The sequence below is a fragment of the Lissotriton helveticus genome, chromosome 5_1, assembly GCF_964261635.1.
Source record: "Lissotriton helveticus chromosome 5_1, aLisHel1.1, whole genome shotgun sequence".
NCBI lineage: Eukaryota > Metazoa > Chordata > Amphibia > Caudata > Salamandridae > Lissotriton > Lissotriton helveticus.
Window position 1 is genome coordinate 1,199,302,748 of NC_136065.1, and position 23,519 is coordinate 1,199,326,266.

The 23,519-nt window shown below is 45.4% G+C and overlaps 1 protein-coding gene across 2 annotated transcripts in view; it reads left to right on the forward strand.

Annotated features, from left to right (window-relative positions):
* Positions 1-23,519, forward strand: part of LOC144753541 (uncharacterized) — an 869,206-nt gene that overhangs the window by 451,526 nt on the left and 394,161 nt on the right. For both annotated transcript variants that reach the window (XM_078641195.1, XM_078641196.1), the window contains exon 12: positions 18,112-18,293. In XM_078641195.1, coding sequence (XP_078497321.1) covers positions 18,112-18,293 — 182 coding nt within the window. The remainder of the gene's footprint in view (positions 1-18,111; positions 18,294-23,519) is intronic.

Sequence of the window (23,519 nt, forward strand, 5' to 3'; positions counted from 1 at the left end):
GGGAGGAGTCCAGGACATTGTTCTCCTCCAGGAAGTGGGTCAGTTGTCTGTTAGCGGTCTTCTCAATTACTTTTGCCGGGAACGGGAGCAGGGAGACTCCTCTTTCTACATTCACCGCCCCATTCCTGAGTCAAAAAGGAAGTCCTGCCTCTATGTGGTCCGAAGTTGCAGTGTCTTTGACCACAATCATCCACCAACAGACACTTTTCCTGTTTGGTATCTTGCCATGCTCCTGGTTGGCTGACTCCTGCTAGAGCAGCAGCTCTGTTTTTTTTCAGTAGTTCTAGTTGCCATGGTGCTACTACTACTGCATGTGTGAATCAAAGTCAAGAACTCCCCAAATTCTTAGTTCCACAGCCTCGAAAACAGTGCCCAACTCCTGCTTTCAGTGGGACTAATCATTCCAAGTCATGTCAGCCTGTGTCTTGGATATGATGTTCCTACTGCCCGGCAGACGCACAGATGATTGGGTACTACCTCGACTCCTGTATCAGCTGCATTTTTTGGTGGCCACACCCATAGTCATAGTCATAGGTTCTTGTATAGCGCACGATTCACCAAAAAAAGGTCTCAAGGCGCTTAACAGAGAGAGACGACAACCATGAGTTCAGGAGAGGTAACACAGATAATTTAGGAAAGAGCCATGTTTTCAGACCCTTCTGAAAGGCCAGATGGTTGGATAGGGACGACAGATGGAGGGGCAGCTTGTTCCAGAGTAGGGGGGCTATATAGGAAAAAGCCCGGCAACCATTTCTCGAAGTCCTGGCCCTTGGCTGGACCAAGAGGGATTTGGAGCTGGATCTTAGGACTCTGGGGGGGTTGTACCAAACCAGTTTCTTCGCTAAGTAGGAGCTTGTGGACGATACTGAGTATCTTGAAATTACTTCTTTGGCGCACCGGGAGCCAGTGTAGCTCCTTGAGACTGGGCTGAGAGGGAGACCTAGGGGACAGCCCTAGCACCAAACGAGCTGCGGCGTTCTGAAGGGTTTGTAGCTTGGTCAAAAGACACTCACTAATGGAGGCAAACAGGGCATTGCCGTAGTCTAAACGGCTGATGATGAGCCTCTAAATCAGGGGCTTCCTAGACTCAAGGGGAAGCCATTTAAATATTTTACGCAATTTGCGCAAGATACCATAGCAGGTGCGAGAGACTTGATTGACGTGGGATTTCATAGAAAGGGTGGGTTCAATCGTAATTCCCAGATCACGTACCACTTCTTTGGGCTCTGGGCAGGGTCCCAGGTCTTGGGGCCACCAATCTTGTGCCCATATCAGCTTGGCCTTACCAAACCGCATTATTTCTGTCTTGCTGCAATTGAGTTGAAGTTTGTTGGCATTCATCCAGTCCCTGATCGAGATCATGCATTTCTGAAATCTGGAACAGGTGTCAAAAAAATCTAAGCTGCAGGTAATCAACACCTGAGTATCGTCCGCGTAAGACACTGTGGAGAAGCCGTGTGATTTTATAATATTGGCCTGGGGGTGAGATACAAATTAAAAAGCAGGGGACTTAGAATAGATCCCTGTGGAACTCCAATGGAAAGGGGGGTCTTACTGGATTCCAGGGTGTTTACCTTTACGTAAGTGTGCCGGTCTGCTAGATAACTCTCAAACCAAGCACAGGCTTTGCCTCTGACACCAATCTCGCACAGTCGTTGGTAAAGAATGCTGTGAGAGACGGTGTCAAAGGCTGCCGACAGATCCAACAGGATAAGGACAGCAGACTCGCCTCTATCAAGAGTGAGACGGAGGTTGTCCACTACCTCCATTACTGCAGTCTCCGTCCCGTGGGCGATTCAGAAAAGGGGGTGGTGATGAACAGAGTGTCTGAATTAAGCAGACCACTCTTACCCAGTCCAAAGATCAGGGCTTGATCCATCACCGTTATTTAGCTCACTGCCCCATCCCAGCTCAGAACCTGGCTATATGCAAATTAGTCTGTCCCTGGCCCAGTGCATCATGGGAACAGGGCAGACCAAACTACCAAGCCAATTCTTCACCAGAAAGGAGACAAGCTACCGGGGACCGGTTTCTGGCATTTCAGCCTCGTCGGCCCGGCTTGCTTGAATCCTGATGGAGCAGTGAGCAAGGGACTCATGTCTGAGTATGCCCTGCCACACCTATAGTGGCCAAAAACTATTCAGAAAAGGGGGTGGTGATGAACAGAGTGTCTGAATAAAGCAGACCACTCTTACCCAGTCCAAAGATCAGGGCTTGATCCATCACCGTTATTTAGCTCGCATACAGCCAGGTTCTGAAACTGGGATGGTGCAATGAGCTAAAAAACGGTGTTGGATCTAGCCCTGATCTCTTGACTGGGTGAGAGTACTCTGCTTAATTCAGAGACTCTGTCCATCACCACCCCTTGTTGTAAATAATTTTGTCCACCCTAGGCGTGGAAGGGTATACTCAGATGTGAGTCCCTTGCTCATTGCACCATCAGGATTCAAGCAAGCCGGGCCGAAGACGGCTGAAATGCCAGAAACCGGTCCCCGGAAGCTTGTTTCCTTCCCAGTGTAAGAATTGGCTTTTGTAGTCTGGTCTGCCCTGTTCCCATGATGCACTGGGCCAGGGACAGACTAATTTGCATACAGCCAGGTTCTGAAACTGGGATGGTGCAATGAGCTAAAAAACGGTGTTGGATCTAGCCCTGATCTCTTGACTGGGTGAGAGTACTCTGCTTAATTCAGAGACTCTGTCCATCACCACCCCTTGTTGTAAATAATTTTGTCCACCCTAAGCGTGGAAGGGTATACTCAGATGTGAGTCCCTTGCTCATTGCACCATCAGGATTCAAGCAAGCCGGGCCGAAGACGGCTGAAATGCCAGAAACCGGTCCCCGGAAGCTTGTTTCCTTCCCAGTGTAAGAATTGGCTTTTGTAGTCTGGTCTGCCCTGTTCCCATGATGCACTGGGCCAGGGACAGACTAATTTGCATACAGCCAGGTTCTGAAACTGGGATGGTGCAATGAGCTAAAAAAACGGTGTTGGATCTAGCCCTGATCTCTTGACTGGGTGAGAGTACTCTGCTTAATTCAGAGACTCTGTCCATCACCACCCCATGTTGTAGATAATTCCGTCCCGTGGGCGGCACGGAACCCCGACTGCGAGGGATCAAGGAGCCCGTGTTCTTGAATGAAGATTGAGACTCGCTTGTTAACAAGATGTTCCAATACCTTTCCAAAGTAGAGCAGAAGTGAGATCGGCCTGTAATTGGACAGGATAGTGGGGTCGCTGGTAGGTTAGTGGGGTCGCTGGTAGGTTTTTAAGAATAGGTTTAACCTGAGCCACCTTCCAGCAACTGGGGAACGAGGCCAGATCGAACGAGGCATTAAAGATGTTGGTGAGAGAGATGGCCAATGACGGGAAGATCTTGCTACACTTGCGCGGAACCGGAGAATCTGTAGGGGAGCCCGATTTCACCTTCATAAGGGTTTCTAACACTTCCGCTGTTGTAGTGGGCTTAAATTCCAAAATGGAAGGGGACTTGGTATGAGCTGGGGTAGAGAGGTAGCAGGGGGGGCCTCTCCGATTTGAGGGCTATCTGGTTTAGGGGCAACAAATGTGGAATAAATCATCTTGATTTTGTTGTCGAAATGAGCTGCGAGTGAGTTAACCCACTGTACAGTGGGGACAAATGCTGACTGCTCCACCTGCGGGGAGGTGAACTCATTTACTATTTTGTAAAGTTCTTTGCTCGAGTGAGCGGCTTTATTGATCCTGTGGGTGAGGTAGACAGATTTTACAGCCCTTATATTTTTCAGGTAATTGGAATGAACCCGTTTATAGTTCAGGCGATTTTCTGACGTTCTGGTTTTTCTCCACAGCCTTTCCGCCGATCTACTGGCGGATTTGTCGGCTTTTAGCTCCTCCGTAAACCATGGGGATGCTATTAACCTTGACTGTGGTTTCGGGTATGACTGTGTCCAGAGTGCCCCTAATGGATGCTTCTAGCTGGACTGCCGTTAAATCGATGTTAATGATACGGTGATTGAGGGGTATAAAAGCAGTCGAGAATGTTTCCGGGGTCAGCTTGCGCCAGGGCCGTATTAGTTTAGTATCTGAGCGATTAAGGGTCCTGGACTCAGTATGTTTGCAAAAGCTAAACTTTACAAGATAGTGATCTGTCCAAGTCATGGGTAGTGGAGGTTCGCAGTTAAGGCTGGGCAAGTTGGTGAAAATTAAATCAAGGGAGTGCCCTGCCTGATGTGTGGGTCCTACCACTCTTTGCGATAATGATAAGGTTTCCAAAGTTGAAAATAAGTGGCAGGTGTCATCATCATGGGCGAGTTCCGCATGGTAATTGAAGTCTCCTACCAAGATAAAATTATCTGTGGCCAACACATGAGAGGCTATGGTGTCAAGGAGAACGTTAACAAACTTAGCTTTGTCTCTCGGAGGTCTGTAGACTAAGGCGGTCCTCCCCAGTGACGTTTTATTATACATGATGTTAACTATTGTTATTTCAAGCAAGGGGTTAACGAAAGATTCGAGCAGGGTAATGGAGATGGGGGATCTAGCCGCCACAGCCACACCACCGCCTCTCCTACCTTCTCTGTCTTGCCTGATAAGATGGTATTCCTGGGGGGAAGGCAATAGCTACATCGGGCGAGGCTTGGCTATGTAGCCATGTTTCAGTGAAGAAACAAATGTCAGGTCGCTCAGTGTCTAAAAGGCTCCATACCTCCAGGGCATGCCTGGGGATAGATCTGGTGTTGAGATATAGAGCTGATATCTGAATAGAACCTGTGGTCGCACCAGAGTTCTTAAGTGCAGGGCGATCATGGCCAGGTAAGGACACAGTGGAGGCAGTGGTGTTACTGAACCTATTCTTCTGTATGCATGATGTAACATGAGTGTTGTGAGAGTTAGACGAGTGTTTAGGATTGAGAGCGATTAGTTCCTCCTGAGAGTAAAAGAGCATGATGGCTAGTAATGGTAACCTTACCGCTGATACAGCTGTGGATTTGGCAAGGGGTCAAGGCAACAGGCGGCGTCCTGGCGCGGACGGGTGCAGACGGGCTTGCCTTTGGCGCGCGCGTCCGCGCTGTGGAGGGGAATATGTAAGAGGAAGGGGCGGGGGCAGATCTGATGACGCTGCCTCGTGTTCCGTTGCTTAATGTCCCTCCGTAACAATCGGCACAAGCCGTGGCGGACCGGGGACCAGCAGGAGGAGCACGGAGGGGGTAAAAGTACTTACGGTAGTATTCACCGCAATTAGAGAGATAAAAAACAGTATTTTAAGATAAGCTAAAATGTCGTCATTAAAATGACACAGAGTGCGAACAGAAACAAAGCCCCATGGTAAACAGAAATATTTACAGTCTTAGTTCACTGCAAAGATTGTAGTACTCGCAGGATCTCCTCCACACAACCTTACACACGCATCAGCCCCCTAACAGCAAGGGTGCCGCTCTAGCTGCACCCAGTTCCAGATTAAAGCCCAGGAGGACAATGATGCTTTCAGAAACTTGGCTATGTGTTCAATAACCACAGCACTGTCACCACCACCTACAGGCTCAAAAATCCGGAATTTGAAGACATTCTTGGCATGTGCAATAAGAATGTACCATCCCTTCTGCCTGCACCAAAAATTGTGCAAAACGGTATAAACTGGCACCAAAATGTGGAAAAAATAGAGCGACAGGACAATGACTTGATGGATTCACTAAAGATTATTTCAGTCTACCAGGGAAAAATCAGGATGTTCCCTATATACGTACATAATCATATCCGAAATTAAAACAAAAAGAGAACAACACTGAGGTATGCAACTTCTGCCACCTAATGAGAGGGCCCTGACTATCCTGCCCTTGAGAGGCCTCTGGAGTCAAATCGACCACTCTCGGTCTCATGTGTCATCAAGTCACTAAGAACAGTGGCACCACGCAAAATGATGTCCACTGCAGAATGTGATGAGGGGCCTCTGGGTATCTCAGATATTTACTGGTCTTGGGCTCAATGGGGCCCCCATGAGGTTTGAGGCCCCTCTAAAGGGTTGGGGGACCATCTGAACCACAGGGGCCTTTGTTTCGCCTCTGGCTACTAAAGTAAATTCAGAAGTGTGCTCTCCCACAAACCTGCAGCTTTGGGGGGTTATAGGCTGCCCAAGGAGAGACAGCCTTTACAAGGCAGTGTTTACCACGCCATGCCTTTACCACACAGGTAAGTACCAAATAGGTGAATATATTTGTAGCTTTACCACATATGCCGTAATCATCTGAAAATGTATTTTTCTTTAAATAACATGATTATATATATTATTATTTTTTAAGTTCGGGTGTGGGTAGTGGTAAAGGGGGGTACGGGAAATTTTAGGGTTCAGTCATGGACAGTGGTAAAGACAGATAAGGGTCATTTTAGGGTTTTGGGCTGGCCAGTGGTAAAGGGAGGAAATGTTAATGTTAAGGGTGGGCAGGGTTAAAGGGATTAAAGCGTCATATTAGGGGTGGGCAGTGGTAAACAGAGGTAAGCGTAATATTTGTGATTAAGAGTGGATAGAGGTAAAGGGACGCAAGGGTCATTTTAATTTTTCTTATTTTTTATTTCTCATGGGGAAAACCCCCGTCAGGCCCCAATTTTTTATATTTATTTACTCCTGACCTCCCTTTACCACTACCCAACCATATACTCTAAAATTACCCATACCTCCTTTTACCACCACCTGTGCCTAAACTCTTTTTTTTAAATAAAATAACATAATTACATTATTTACACATAATACTTCCCTGCGTGGTAAAGGCATGTGTGGTGAAGGTACAAATACCTTTTACTCTGTGGTAAAATGTGCTTTGTAAAGGCTGTCTCCCCTCAGACAGCCTATAACATCCCAAAGCAGCAGGTCTGTGGTAGGGCACTCTTTGGCCTGCGTCATGAAGGTACCTATTAACATACCTCCACCAACTGCCTCTAAGGCACCTACCTACTCACAGGCAACTCAGGGCTGCCGCTGGACCTTCCAATGACAAACGCCCAGCTCTGCCCAGCTGTCAGACCTGGGCAACACACCTGAGCATCAGTCCCAGTGTCATGGCACTAAAACACTCGTGCAGCCTTATGCTTTCAACACTTTATTTCGTGCACACGAAGATGTGCATCAACAGCACCGTGGTCACATGCGCTGCTTACTGAGAAGAAAGCAGCCGTGCAGGAGAGTTGGTCAAATCAGTGTTTAAGATCGTCTCAGGAATCCTGGATTTGCTTTGGTAGTGGCCTGGGTGGTGGATCTGACTCCCGATGCCCCTCAAGGGCAGGGTAGTCAGGGCCATCTCATTTGGTGGCAGGAATAGGACACCTCAGTGTTCTTCTCTTTGTCTTTTAATTTTGGATATTATTATTACATGCATCGGGGACACCCTGATTTTCCTCTGAATAGACCATAATGGTCTGTAGGGATCCCATCAGGTTATTGGGCTGTCGCTCTAATGTTTTCATGTTTTATTACCGGTGTTTTCCACAATTTTTGTTTCAGGTGAGAGTGGATCGTGTTGTACCCTCTTTACTTGCTGTGACATCTGGTGTCCCCAATGGGACCATAACACTATTGCATTTAAAAGAGGCATTTATCAAGTTGTATTATCTCTTCTGCTTGTCCGTTCAGGGAGTTGGGATTTCCTTTTTTAAAGGTTGCTGTAAAAGTTTTGTTTTAAATTTCACAGCACACAATATTCTGCATGGCCTTCCAAAGAGAGAGGTCTGTTTAAAGTGTAGTCCTGATTGGTGTAGTGATATCACATTCTGTTGTCTTTGTACAGAGTCCATTCTATATTTTTCTCTCAACGTGACTCGGACTGTAACACTTCTCGATGTGCGTGGCATCAAACCGTGACATCACTGCACGAAAGGAACATCAAACTATGACGTCACTCCATGTGTATGACATCAAAAAGTCACATCACTGCAGTAAATTATCAATAGATTGTGAAACCACTTCCTCTGCGTGACATTAAACTGTGGCATGACCCATGTGTATGTATCATGTCAGACAGACTGTGACATCAGTGCTGAAAATTAACATCAGAGTGCGAACAGGTTGTGTAACATGTTTGGCACTTGACGTCGTACTGTAACATTGTTGCTCTGAAAACCTTTTATGCAACACTGAACAAATCGAGCATCAGACAGAATCACAGCATGACCTCAAATTGGAACAAAACGCCAGGAATCTGACAGAACACTTTAACTTCAGAGTCCTGAGGTCACCCTAAGGTAACACGAGAATCTCGTGGCATGTCGGGAATTACATGATTCTGACGTCAAACTGTAACAAAACTTCAGGAACCAGACCGCACACTGAGAAGTCGCTCTAAGAATACGAGATGAAACTGTGATGTCATTACATAAGCTTACGTCAGCCTTTAACATAACTCCAGGAACCTCCTGTCAGACAAACATCGCTCTGGAAGTGCTGCCCCACTCCAAGAGCCGGCTGTTAGGGTGGGACATCACTGCAGGAACCCACTGTTTGACTGTGACGTCAGTACAAGACCTACCAACAGACCACGACCTCACTCAAGAAACCTATTAGCCTGCCCTCTTCCACGAAAACCATTTCCGTTGTCATGATAATTACACATTTGGAAAATACATAACACTTCAGTGTTGAAACACAAAACCGACCTCGCCAGCGATGTAAAAAGCAAATCAAATAATGCATAGCTTAAAAAGTGAATACAAAAAGTCCGTACAGGTACGGGCATCTTTCCTGGGCAATAAAGCGCGAGAAACGTGTGGACCCCACAGGCAGGCCATCGCATCTTGTTGTTACGTTTTCTGTTTTTTTTTGCCACGGCGCAGATGCTACACACAGTGCGCGTAGACGTTTGCATCTAAAGGTATGGTTACAATATTTGGAGAGTGTTAAACTTCCTAGCAATGAATGAGTCTAGGACTGGCGTTAGAGCGGTGAAGCACCCTGCTCGGCGGGAGCGATGCGTGTGCTGCCCTGGGAGCCCGGCTGAAGGAAAGCAACTGTAGAGATGGTAAGGGCGACCTGCCCCGTCACAGCGAAGCCCCTGTGACGTGGAATGTAAAATCTTCTCTCTGCGTCACACGCTCCCCTATTTTCAAAAGATTGGACTCGCCCCGCAGCTGCTTTTCATGGGAGTTGCGTCGGATGACGTGGTATATGCGAGTGCGCTGCCCCCAGCGCGGGGTGCACTCGCGTGCATCCGATGCAGCTTTTTTCTGGTGGCTTCTCTAGCCTAGTGCGTGGAAGTCACGCATGGGGGAGCGCATTTATGCGATGCCTTTTTGAGAAAGTCAGTACCTGCGTCAGTGAGTGCCTGAGTGAGTGAATGTGCTTGGGCGTAAAAGTAAACTCATGCAGGATTGAGTGAGTGGGTGTGTGTTGTGTGAGTAGGTGAATGAGGGTGAGGGTGAGCGTGCATGCATACACGAGCGAGTGATGAGCGAAGACTTTGTCATGCACGAGGGATTAGCGCAAGCGTGAGAACGGAGAGTGAGTCTAGTGCACCATGCTATACAGCCAGCATCCTGCAGCCCCCCTGGACCATCAAGTGGAGGGATCTACTGTAGGGCGGCCTCTTGTGAGGTGGGTCTGCCGATCCTGGTGTTTTTATTGTTTCCCGTTTTCTTTCAATTCAGCATCTGCTTGATATGCACAACAATTGTAGTACCTTTCTTGTTTTATTCCGCACACCTCTAAATTTGGTTTTGAAAAAGACACGCACACCTCTAAATTTGGTTTTGAAAAAGACAGCGCACTCAAGTTTCATATGGGGGTAGCTCGTGTAGTCCAAGTTTAGGATGTGTCTGCAGAAACCCGCAGTTTTTTTTAAATCACGTTACAATCCAGGGCTGCAAATCCCACAATGCATTGAGACCACCTGGACTGGACTTGCGGAAACTCGAGAGCTCTGCAGCATTGCGTCGGCAGCGCCACTGTGCTGGAGATGTGCGTGGGGGGGGGGGGGGGGGGGGGGGGGGGACTAACCGCGCGCACCGAGCTGCAGTGTTGTACGTTTTGAGACATTATGCACATTATTCATGCACATCCCATCTTCTTTAACTCTCATGCTTTCAGTGGTACTTTGGTACCCCAGCTACTGACAGGTCTGATTGGAAATCTTTAAATAACAGACACTTATATACATTTGATGTTCTTATGGAAATGAAAAGTGTTATTTCATTTAATTCACTTCAAGATTATTCGTTTGACAATGGGCAGAACTTTCTAGTGTGCTTACCCTAAATGCGATTTCTTCCGTCTTCATGCTGTCAACGGTGGATCGTCTACTTTCAAGAAAAGTAATAAAACTCTCATTTTCACAGCATGAGTAGCTATGGATATTGTTTAGCGCCGTGAATCTTTCAGAAGTGCGTGCAGTTTGTAAAATCAATATATGGAAATATAATGCGAATTCACAAGGCATTACCTTACCAAATCAAAACACGCTATCCATTTAAAAAGGAATGTGTGTGCAGTCGAGTTTCTTGATGACCATCTTTCGCCATTATCTCTAAGAATACAACGGTCTGCGTCACATTATGTGACTGAACACTGAAGCTTAAAAATAATAGATCCGTTGAGCAATGTTACTAATAAGTGAATTGCCATCCAGTCAAAATTATCTGGCTATGTGCTTTATCCACATGTTGCTCTCTGGTGCAAAAGCAATATATAGGCACGGCCCTTTACACCCCAGCCCATGTCTTTATTTGAGGCATCGACACCGCCGCCCCGTCTCTAGTTAAGATTGTGTTTACATATTTTCAACGTAGCGTCAGTATGCGTACTACTGTGCGTTTATAATGGTTACAGAGACAAAATGGCGTCCCTGGCCGTGGCCGCCTAATGCTGTCATTCAATTATGATGCACTCGTGAACACGTTTCAATCAGAGGTTTATAATCAGTGGTTCCTGGCAAAGTAAAAGTTTCGTCTGTTCCAGAGACCATTTTTTAAAAATGATTATTATTTCTCTCGGGCTCTATTTACCAGGGACTTCAGGAATACAGGGCTAAACAAACTGCAACTCGCGTGGCCTGCTAACGGCAAAAACAGTTAAATCATGCCTTTCTTTATTATTATTATTATTAACAATAATAATAATAATAAAACTATGAACTGCTAGCCGCGCCTTGAGCAGCTTCGGTACGCTTGAGGTAGGAGATATGAATTTTACGACTTGCCCACCCCCCTTTCTCACCCTAATAAGTCGTCCTGGCCACATATCCGGTGAACAGTGTGCCTCGTTTCCTTTATCTCTCAAACAGCTAGTACGCTGAGGCATGCGAATATACGAAATCTGTGTACAGTAGTACTTTCTTGAAGTGGCCTTCGCCCATGGGCTCACCAGTTACCCAATTTCTATTAAATACAAAAGTGCATATTACTTTTCTATATTAAAAAAAACCACATTGGGTTTAAATATGGAGTGCTGCTGTATCTAGTTTATTTCTTTGTGATAATACTTTTTAGATTTGCGGAAAAGTGATTCCCGCAAGGGTTACACCATTAAGGTTATTTACAGATCTCTGCAGCAGGGACATTAACCAAATGAGCTCTCCCCTTGTACCTTAAGCACCGGCAATTGAAAGACTGTGGCATTTAATGTGTCATGAAATTGCTTCGCCCACTCGAGGGAGAGTTATTTTCAACCATGGGAAATGTCTTGGGGTTTGGTTGGAGAAGAATTGTTGCTAGTGAATAATCAGTGCAGCAGTCGCCATCTGCTGGTCATATAGAGGAGGAACGGCTTGAATTTATTCTAAACGAGATAACAGGCTGGGACGCACAAACACAAGCAGAAATTCAGAGGAACCATGCAGAGCCTGCAGCCAGTGTACGAAAGAGTAATGGAGAAAAAAGAAGCCGTGAGGCGTTATCCACGCACTATGGAAAGCACAGATAGCAAGAAACAAAGACAAATATATAACGCAGACGATGCTTGGGTAAAGCCATTGTAGGCGAACGAAAGCCCTGACATAAATTGAGACATGTTGCATCCCGTCTTGAGGCTAGGTACAACATTTCGCGGAAATGCTGTATATTCTAAGAATGACATATCCCATGAAAAATATTATAACGTCCTATGCATAACAAAACCCCAGGAAGCCACTTAAAACACAATTAAGCTTAATTCATGATTACGACCCTCTGAATTTAATCAATAAATAACTCACCCCAAGAGTGAGAGAAAGCATAACTGGCACACGAAATGCAATGCTCGTGACCTCACCATTAATGTGACAGATGCAATTACAAATGTCATGAACATCCTTGCAGCCGTGATTACACATCACACAGCCATTAACACTACAAAAGAGATGACTATGAACTTAGTATTATGTATCATTTGAGTGTGCATTGGTTGGTGATGACGAAAAATAGTTTGTCAATAAAAACCATAAACATTGTCAAGACCTACATTCACATATCACAGTACTTATTATTAAAACAAGGAATATACAAACCATATAAAAGTAAACCCCCGTAATATAAGACGATAAATATTACATTATTGTACAGCCATTCCTAGTCATAAGCCCAGGGTAGCTACTACTCACAAAGTGCAGAGGTGCATGTTAAATCCTAGAACTACTACATCCCTAGCAGCCCACCTTGATGTAGGTGAAGTCACCTTTTTGCATGTGTCACCCCGAGTGGAACGGGTATGCCCAGACATGGGTCCCGTACTCTCCATACAACTGGAGTCAAGCTAGCCTGGCTGATGAGGGGTGGAAACCAGAAACCGGTCCTAGTTTTCAGTCTAGGAAAGGACCTGACCTGGCAGTTCGGGCTGGACTGTTCCCATGAGGAACAGGGGCAAGACTGATTTGCATATAGCTGGGTTTAAATTGGAATGGCATGGGGAGCAGAACAAATGAAGGATTTAGGCCCAGATCTTTGTAGTGGGGCGAATGTTTGACATTGATCAGCATTCTGTCCATTAATGTTTCTTTTTGCATTTGTTACCCCCAAGTGGGACGGGTATGCCCAGATGTGGGACCTATGCTCTCCATGCTACTGGAGTCAATCTAGCCTGGCTGATATGGGGTGATACCCTGAAACTGGCCCTAAGATGCTGGTTTCCTGTCTAGGGAGGACCTGACCTGGCAGTTTGGGCTGGACTGTTCACAGGGGTAGCAGGGTCAAGATTGATTTACATATGTCTGGGTTTAAATTGGAATGTCATGGGAAGCAAAAAAAAACAATGGATTAAGGCCCAGATCTCTGTACTGGGGTGAACCTTTGACATTGTTCAGCATTTAATCCATCAGTGGTTTACATTGCCGCTGCCTATAGGTGCTGAGGCACAAATAAATTGCGAGGGTGCATTTTAGAACCTGCATGTAAAGCAGATGCTCGACAGGGTGGAATAGGGACTTAAGGTATCAGCAGAGCTTACGAAAAGGCCTTGACCTAAAAGGTTTAACTAATCACTGCCCATGAGCATTTAGGCACCTGGACGTTATAAAAAAGCCATTCCCAATCCTAAGCCTGGTGTAACTACCACACCTAAAGTGTCAAGGTACATGCTAAATCCTGGGGGTAGACCCACGCTCAACAACGCAGGATAGGGGTTTCAAGCATGAAAAGGAAAACATAAATGCTTACTCCATCCCTAGCAGCCCACTGTGTTCTTATGTAGAGTCACATAGTCATTTCCTATGGGACCTAAAGAACATAGAACGTGGCAAGGTACATATATAGGACCTACATGTAAAGCTGGTGCTCAACGTGGCGGGAAAGGGGCTTGAGGCATCAATAAAACTTACTACATCCAGAAGTAGCTGCTACCTAAACGGGGATGGTAGGACTGGGGAGAAGGGGAATGAAAAAAAAAGATTTACCTGGAATGGCCTGCCACCGCCTCTCCTCCATCCTCTTCCATCTTTCTTCTTCCTTTCTCCAGTCCCATCCGGCAGCAGGAAGCATCCAGACACACAGGCTCCCCATAGCCAATCACAACACTTCAATGCAGCATTGTGATTGGTCTGAGCGCCATGGTTGGCACTCAGTTGAGGACACGGAGCCTGTGCATGATCCTCACCAGGTTGTGTAATGCAGCTTGGTGGGGAACATGCAAAGTGTGCATGACTGTTTGGCCGGCCCAAGAGGATCGGCCAAACAGTCATGCACACTTAGGTAGTGCAAACCATTTCTACCTCTGCTCTGGCTAGCCCCGCCCTGCCACTGACTTCAATAGGAAAAATAAAATGATAATAACAATAAGTTATTACTTTATTTTTCCTTTTGAGCAGTGGGGCGACGCTCCTCCGCATTAGCAAAGGAGCCAACCCTGACTACATCCCTAGCAGCCACCTTGGCCTAAGCAGTGTTACATCCCTTGAGCCCACTTTGCCCTAACCAGGGTTAACTAATCAGTGTCCATGACCATTGAGGCACCTGCTAAAGTGCCTATATTAGCGGGTCCTTGGCAAATGACCGTAAACTGACCCAATAAGGTTTTTAAGAGTCAGCCTTAGGCCTGTTCTGAGCAGGACTCTTGGCCTTGACAAGGTCCTTAAAAACATCCGTGAACTACACCAGTCAAATGTTTAGCATCATGTTCCGTGGATTCAGTGACTCCATTGCAGCTGATTTACACTACCTCGTTCCTAGCACTTCAAACTCATTTCTCAGCAAGGTCCTCTGTGCAGGCCTAGATGGGCAGATGCACAGGACATGCAGCAGCGTCTCATTTGTTTGATGGCACAGGTGGCACTTCATGTCTCCATGTTGCACTTCATCCTGCCATTTTGGCTTATTTAGTGATTGTGTATGTTTTGGAGTTGTTGCATGTGCATCCTTGACTTTGGTTTGCATACCCTGAGAGGTCGCCCTGGGGGTAGGGAATTCATCATTGGGTATGCAAACCACAAGGCAAAATAAGGTGCCTTTTTTATAATGAGGTGTCCATTTGGGGTCACACCACCTCAGTTGGGGGGGGGGGGGGTGCACACTCTGCTCCCTTATGCCTACATCATTTACATTTTTCTGGATGCAGGGAGTGAGGTCCCTCATTCTGTAATGGTGGCGGCAACATGTATCTTCAAGTTACAGTCAGCCAAACACAGAGGTTCAAGCCATGGCCCGGCTTTGAATATGCAGATGTAAAATAAACAATGGGGAGAAATGCAGAAGCTCCCCTATCCAATAAGATGCAAGTATGTTTCAGATTTTTGCTCCGCAAAGTTTCCGCGAAACCTGGTTCACAGACCATTCACTAATTAACTGACATATCTCTCTAACTTGATTGACCTGTCACATGAATTTTATGCCCTCCATTGATGTGCCCATGACCGCCCACGTGGAGAAAATCTCACCTGGTGCTATCCTGGTGCCCAAAAATTGTGCTAGGGGACTCCAATTCTCGCTCTCCAGCTTTACTTTGGCGAGCTGCGCACAAGAAAAAAACTCCACCATGCAGCATTTGGTGGAGTTATAGTGGAACTCCACATTACATGCTAATTTCTTAAAACCTACTGAAAATCTGTACTCCAAACCAAGCAAAGGAACTTAATAGAATGCATATCTACTTTCATGCTTAGTTTGGTAGAATTGCGTTCAGTGTTTTTTTTCTGTAGCGGAGAGCAAAGGTTCGTTTTGCTGTTAAAATATGAAATACCACTTTTTGATGACCTCACATTCGTTGCCTTCCCCCACTTGACAGATCTACATGTAACTTCCCATGCCAACCTGTAAATATTACTGAGGGGATGATATTGACTCTGTATTTATGGTTAGGTCAAAGTTTCCATTGAAAACCTATTTATTCTTTTGTGATCATTTTGGTGCTGTTTGATGAATCTGCACGAAACTTTCGCCAAAAAAGTTGCAGATTTAGGTTCAGCACGGCACAATTCATGCAGATCTGTTCCAGGAGGTGGGTGGAGGGGGAATTAGTGGTAAGGAAAAAAAGTGACATTTCCCATTTTTACTCACAAAGGAAAGTTTGATCTTCAGCACAAAAGAAAACACTAAACCGAATTGCATCAAACATGGCATGAAACTAGAACTGTACTTAAGGAAGTGAGCTTGTAGGTTCGATATAAATCTATTTAGTAGTTTAAGATATTAGTATTGCAAAAGTGCTTCAGAGGGTTAAAAAGTTAGCAGTATCTGGATCGTTCAGTCATGGATCAAACACAGATTTGTGAATCTAAGGGTAAATCCACTTAATAATAAAAACGAGGAGTGCCTTTGGATGAGTAAGCTTTTTCACTTGTTCTCCCTTTCAGATTCACAATTTTGCCTCACTCGGATTGGCTGGAGTCACAGAAGCAAACATTATTGTGCTTGGTGTTCTAACCTCACTGGTGGGTAAAAATAACCAAACATAGAACTGAAGGGAGCAGGATGAGCATAATGTCACCCCAGACCCTTGACCCATTGCAGATCCAAGACAGATTCATGGATCCTGGAACCCTCAGATATTTTCGAGGATTTTAGGATTTGTTACTCCCTCTCTAAATTTGCAAATCCTGAAAAAAATGTAAAGCATTTCAGCACATCTCAGCTGTTCATGGCCAACAGCTGTGTTCAACAGGGTTTGGCACAAGGTGACATCGGGCTCAGAACCTGGCTGTAGCCTAGCCATGCACCACCTGCTGCTGCACCCAGACAGACTTTGCACAGCTTGGGCTGGATGCCTGTGACAGGTTAGATGAAGGGCTTTGGTGAAGCCTGCTGTCAACCCCTGCTGCACATGGCCAACGGCCATGCCCAGCGGAGGCTGGACATCTGCAATGTGTTGAGCTAGGGCCTTGTCTTAGGCCAGGTTCTGTGACCAACCTACCACGTAAACAGCCAAAGGTCCTGCACCGCAGTGGTTGGCCACTCATGGGGGGTGGTTGGTGCATGGTCTGGTGATAGGATAGGCGTGTGACCACCCCCTACAGCCTATGGCCAAAGGCTATGCGCAGCTGGGTTGGCTGCCCATGCTATGTTGGGCACAGTGCATGATCAATTGTCAGACCATAGGCCAGCCCCCACTGTGCCCCGAAACACGCAAAGCAGGAAAGGGGTTGCTTTCAAAGAAGTTGGATGTAGTTTATTATGAAAAAAGAGAAATTCACTGTGAAAACCACAGTTAGTGAAATTTCGGTTAGGTTTGTTCATAACGCTTAAATGTATGCTAAAAAACCTTTGACATTCATCTTAACACCATAGTACTGAAAATGTTTATAAATTAAGATTGAAAAAACGACTGAAATTCTTCAGTAATGTTTGATGCCACAAATCATGACTACCACAACAGCCACATACACCATACCACACACATGAAATACAGTGCTTATGATCTCACCCTTGTTCTGACAGATGCAATTACAAGTAACATAAACAATCTCATAGTTTGTGTCCCATTACCATTAACCTAATTACGTTATGGCTGTGAATATAATGTTATTAATTGATTTGAGTATGTGTTATTTATAGGGGTGAGGGGAACTCGCGGAGTTTCACTCCATGGAATTCAACTAAGTTACATAAAAATTCAGCGGTATTCCGTGGAGTTCCATGAGTTGGTGGAATTGGCACGTCACACTGATTTTTAGCACTGCGAGCTTGTAAAATCAGCGTGAACTGCACCATATTGTGCACCAGAGAGCACTGCTTCTCTCTGCCACTCAAGTAGATTTTCTGCTCGAATGACAGCTTTCTCACTGCAAATGGTTGCAACTACCCAGGTTGAGAAAATCTCACTTGGTGCCCTCCTAACGCCCGAAAATTACGCTAGGGTATGCCAATTCTCACTCGCCAATTTTATTTTGGTTAGCCGCACTCGAGATAAAATTCCGCCACAAGATGGTTGGCAGAGTTTTGCCAGAACTCCGCATTACATGCATAATGTGGAGTGGGCAAAACTCTTCAAACTTTGCCAGCGGAGCGGAATTTATCACCCGCCCCTAGTTATTTAGTGAGGTGATTCTTTTAGGTGGTGTTAGTTAATGCAATACATTTTGTGAGGTACAGCTGATATTTGAGTAATTCTACCTCGGGTCTCCCATTCTCCCTATTATTCTGAAGGCCAATTTGCTCCTTAAGGATACAAGCAGCTGTAATTTTGAAAACTGAATAAACTCAAATGAACATTTCCATAAAATGGCTGCAGTTCTGTAAGCCGCTACTCTTTGTTTCCTAGGCGTCCCTGAACCAGACTATGAACCCACTGATGAGAGTGTGCAGGATTTTTTCTACCACATGTTCTACCCTGATGAGAGGGCACTGAACAAATATGCAGCAATGGTATACATTTCGTGTGATGGTGGGAAAACGTACCAAGAGATAGAAGGAGCCAAAATGTGTTTTAGCTGTGGAGAGAAGGTGAGTGCCACACACTTTTTTCGAAAATACATAATGTGCCTTCTCTCTTTCTCTATAAATATAAGCAGCATTCTGGTAAACTTATAAATTGATTTTTTCACAATAATACTCATGCTAACAGTGACCATTTCTTGGGCACAGAGTTGTCTCATTGTGTTTACATGTGTGACCTCACAACAAGTGACACAAACACCATACACATACAGTAATGCGATTTCTGCACAATATCCCACGTGGCTGATTTCGAATAATACAATTGAAAACCGTGTAGGTCATGGCCAGGAAAATGCTGGTGGCATCTGCCTTGCACAGAAATTCAGAAAAAGTGCAGAAAATATAATTGTTGTGTATGGAAATGACTTTATGATAGTTTTGCTCCTCGTTTGATATATCCATGGCAATCAAACCTATGGGATATGCAGGGATCTCTGCACTGGTCCCTCAGCCCACTGCGCTCTTCCATTTGAAATTAATTTAAGTTGCGCACCCACCGAGGGACTGGCTGCAAGAGTTTATAATAAAAAATAAGTAGTAGGACACACATGAATCCACTTTATCAAAAGCTACATGTATTTATTTACGAAGGAAGGTTTTCTATCAGAAATGCTTTATGTTGTATCACTGCAGGGTATGCTGGCGGGCAGATTACATTGATCAGTGGAAACGCTGATTGATAATGAATGGGTCAGTACAGAGGCAATACAGCCCATATATTAGCACGACGTTTTATGTGCAAATTTGTATACAATTGACTAAGGCCCAGGAACAAAAGCCAGAGTGGTGGGTGGGCATGGCCAGGTGGTGTCTGCTATCAAGGTCCTCCAAATGTGAAAGTACTGTCTTCAGATCCGAGTTGAATTAGGAGAGTATGAAGTTGTGATGTCAAATGTAGCTTTTTTGTTATACTTGGCCAGCTTTGCAATGTGGGAAGCTCTTGTAGTTTGTGGAAAGGCAAAATGTGGCAGTAAAATTGGACACTTCATGACTATGTGAAAATATTCCCACTGACGCTCATTGCAGATTAGAACATTGGAATGTTGGGAGCTCCATTGAAGACAATAGAGTGCTCCGGGCTTTTACGGGCCGGTAAAAGCCCCGCAAAGGCCTCTCAGAGCCCAAGGGAATTTAAACCCCACGAGAGATGCCACTGCCTTGATTAATGGGGTGAGGCTCTGGCAAACCAAAGATGCTCCTCTGGAGTAGCACAGAAGGAAGGTATCAGGGATGTGGGGTTTAGGGTCGGTGCTGACATTTGCTCTAATTTGCTGTTTGCCATTCTGGGCCTCTCAGCTTTAGGATCTCCACTATAAAGAACCCATATTGCATTTGCAGAAATGCAACCCCTGACCCAGGACGCCCCATGGAAGGAAAGCTCCAAAACCATATATGCCTTAAGAATTCATCCTTCCTCCAAGAGCAGCCAATGGAGCTACATTCCTCATGGCTGATTTGATGCTGTGTAGCTTAAGGAAAAGCGACGCCCTGTCACTGCTGCATACATGTTTCATAAGCACTGTGACTGTGTCTAATAAACTGAACCTTCAGCAGGCTAGGAGAGCAGCAGTGTGGCTTATTGATAAAACCACATCTTTAACTCACGCACCCCCGCCTCTGAAGAAAAAGCACACTGAACTTGTGATGTCTGATCTGTGACATTTATTGCAATGTACTGACAGAATAGCCCAGTATACTTGCCCTTTGATAATAATGACAAATCACATATAGGTAAATGGGATGTGAGCTTCTTCTTGCAGTGGAACTGGAAGAGCCTGCTTCAATGGTCTTCCTATTTTCCACATATGACTGTTATGGCACCTGTAAGCCAAGGAGCTATACTAATAGCTCTATGAGGAGGGACACCAATCTCCAGTCCAAGAACTCTTCATTAAAGCATTGTTCCATAGGGCAGGGGAGGCTGGGGGAGCAGACCTTTGTTATGGTGGCTTTCACATGCGCAAAATTGTACTCGTACTATCTTACCTTCAGTTCAGAGGTTTGTACCATGAGGTAACAAAGAATGAAAAAGGACTTCCAAAGAATGCATTGGCATCTGCAACAATTCCTAACATGTATGTCTCTTGACTGACGGCAACTTTAATGACACTTTAGCTTTCTGTTAGACCTGGCATCATTTCTGTGGGTTTCCCTTGTATTTTTGCCTTGGCCTCCTGTGTTTTTGCTGTGTGTTGGACTTTGTTTTGCTGGTCTAGAGGCTTAGGGCACTTTGCCACTGTTGTTCAGTGCCAAAGTGCAAGTGCTCCCTTTGTAAATTTTGTTATGGATTGGTGATTCAATGATTCGCATATTTAATTTTACTAGTCAGTCTCCATTACAGTGCACTGTGTGTGCCCAGGGGCTGTAGATCAAAAGCTGCTAGTGGGCTGCAGCACTGATTGTGCCACACATAAGCAGCCTGTAAATGTAACGCAGGCCGGCCATTGCAGAGCTTGTGTACAGTCTGGTATGCCATGTCGATCTGGCAAGTGCACCCAATGGCCAGGCCCTAACCTTCCCTTTTCTTACATGTTAGACACCCCTAAGGTAGGCCCAAGGTACCTCTGCGGGCAGGGTGCAGTGTATGTGAAAGGTAGGACATGCCCTGGTGTGTGTGGCATGTCCTGATAGTGAAATACTGCCAATTTCGTTTTTCACTATTACTTATAACATCTTACAAATATAACTACCCCTGGGAAGAAGGTAGACAAATTAAGTTTAGTATGCCTGAACTCAGAATGTTAAAGTGCATCTTTTAGTGAGGGTGATTTTTACATTCTGTGTTTGAAAATACCACTTTTAGAAAGTAGGATTATTCTTGCTTAGCTGTCCAGTATGCCTCTGCCAGGAAATGTATTGACTGTCTGCCTTTGGCGTGACAGGGGCTGGGAATGTGAAGTGGCTCTAGAAAGTCTGGATGAGTTGGGGCATGGCTGAATAGACCTTGGTTGTATTTAGAATAGGGGGAGGAGATTTCCATTCACCTGAATGGGCCTGGTCTGCCTTCCACAATGCTGTCTCCACCTCCTGCCAGGAAGCTGCGCCAGATAGGACAGAACTGGTTTTGACTGAGCACAGGGCTTCTTTGCCACCAGACAACAAAGGATTTTGCTGTATAAATATTGGGGCCAGACCCCAGAACTTCAAATCACTTTAGGAAATCAAGAGGAACCTTTGCCAAGGAGAAGAGCTGGAGAAACGGAGGAGGAATACCGCCCCTGTGCTGTTTGCTGTCTTGGGTTGTCCTGTAGTGGCTACTTTCTGCCAAGGGAGGGGAAAAGGACTTTGTGTTTGCTGTGTCCCCTGCTTGAGGAAGATCTCCAAGGGCTTAAAATTGAGCTTGCCTCCTGTAATGAAGTCTTTGGGACATAAAGACTTCAGCTCCAGCTCCCCTGAACTTCCTTGCCGGGAGTTCTGACCAGCCAATAGGTGCCTGTAGCTGTTCTGGGCCTCTGGAGGTTGTTCTGGCTGTTGGGAGCTGGAAAAGCAATGCAGCAACAAGAAGTGCAACGCAACCCTACCTGTTTCTGACGCATCACCGATGAAACCTGCGCAGCGCCTGCTCACTGCTCGAGAAATCACTGCATCGAGTGCACCGGTCTCCGAAGTCCAAGATCACTGCACTGATTCCGACGCAAGCCCTGCTGTGCAGCTGCAAGAACCCACGCATCATCCCAGGGCGTCGCATCACATCGAAGCTCCAAGTTTGTTGCTTTGTTGGGTGACGCAGTAAAAAACTGACGCATTACCTCCCCACGCAGTCAGAAACCGACGCATCACCTCCCCGGAGCAGGGAACTGACGCATCACCATCCATGAGTGTAAAGAACCGACGCATCACCTTCCCTGCAAACCTTTTTGTTTGTGTGCACGACGCATCCAAGGTACTTTGTGTGAAAAGTGTTGCATCTGCAATTTGCTTTAAACTTAACTATTTCTACAATTTGAAAGTCATAGTTTTATTACTGTATTGTGGATTGTTTGTCATTTTGGTCTTGTTTTGGTTTAAACAAAGATTCTTATTTTTCGAAACTAGTTTGGTGTCCATTTGCAGTGTTTTCACGGTATTACTGTATGTGTTCACAAATGCTTTACACACTGCCTCTAAGATATGCCTGTCTGCTTGTGCAAGCTACCAAGGGTGTGAGCAGGGGTTATTTTAGAATGTTATCCATCTTATCCTGACTAGAAGCAAGGGTCTATATTTGGACAAAGGTACCTACCTCTGCCAACTAGAGACCCCCATTTCTAACACCTTCCATATAAACCTGACTACATGATCATATCCATCACTTTTCACAATACCTTGAGGGCCTGGACATAATGTTTCAACTCTGGATCCTACGTTTGCCTCACTACAAGATGGCATATTCAGTCTTTTGTAATACAGGTACATCAACTATTTTCTTGAGCACAAGATGGTGCCATTAACGCTTGTTAAGTGCATGACCACACTTTTACTTTCTACATGAATCGAAGTAATTGCTGGATTCCAGGCACCTTTTGCCTGTTGAAAGCTTTCATGTGTGCTTTTTTAAGACTTCCATTTCTCTGTTCATTATTGGTCTGCTGCTTACCCAGTTGCGACTTTTCTGAGCTCTATTTGTGTATTTCTCCGCCATATAGCCTAATACAGCATTCTTGATTCTTTCTTCCTTCATAAACATGTCCCTTCCTCAAGTCTATCCCTATCCGATTATAGGGTGCCCTCTGCTGAAGTTCTAAGACTTCATAACATATCCTGCACTCTCCTGTTTTTTTCTGTTTTTGGAATGGGTTCCTTTTGTTAGTTCAACAGCTTACGGCTGTTGTGTTTCTGTCTTTTACGCCACATGGAGATGTTTTGAAGATCTTAGCGGTCTCGTTTCACCACTGACCATTCCGATCCTAAATGTTTATCAAACCATCCTACCCAAATGTTATCTCCTTACTCACCCCGTATGTAAGAGTTGTAAATAAACATGGTGGCACATGGCCTTCTGCGGCGTGACTGTACGTATCTTGGACTGTTGTGGTAAACCAGTATGATGTTTTTGGGAGACATGGTAGACATTGGTGTTTGAAGTCAATGTACCCAGGTGAGGTTGGAAGGTGTATTGGGAAACATAATGTTTAGAGGCACAGCTCTGCATGTTGTTAGAAGGTGTGGCTGTACATGATGTTAGAGGTGTAGCTCTATATGGTGTTTGAAACAGTTGTTGCACATGATTTAAGAAGTTGATGCTGTATGCTG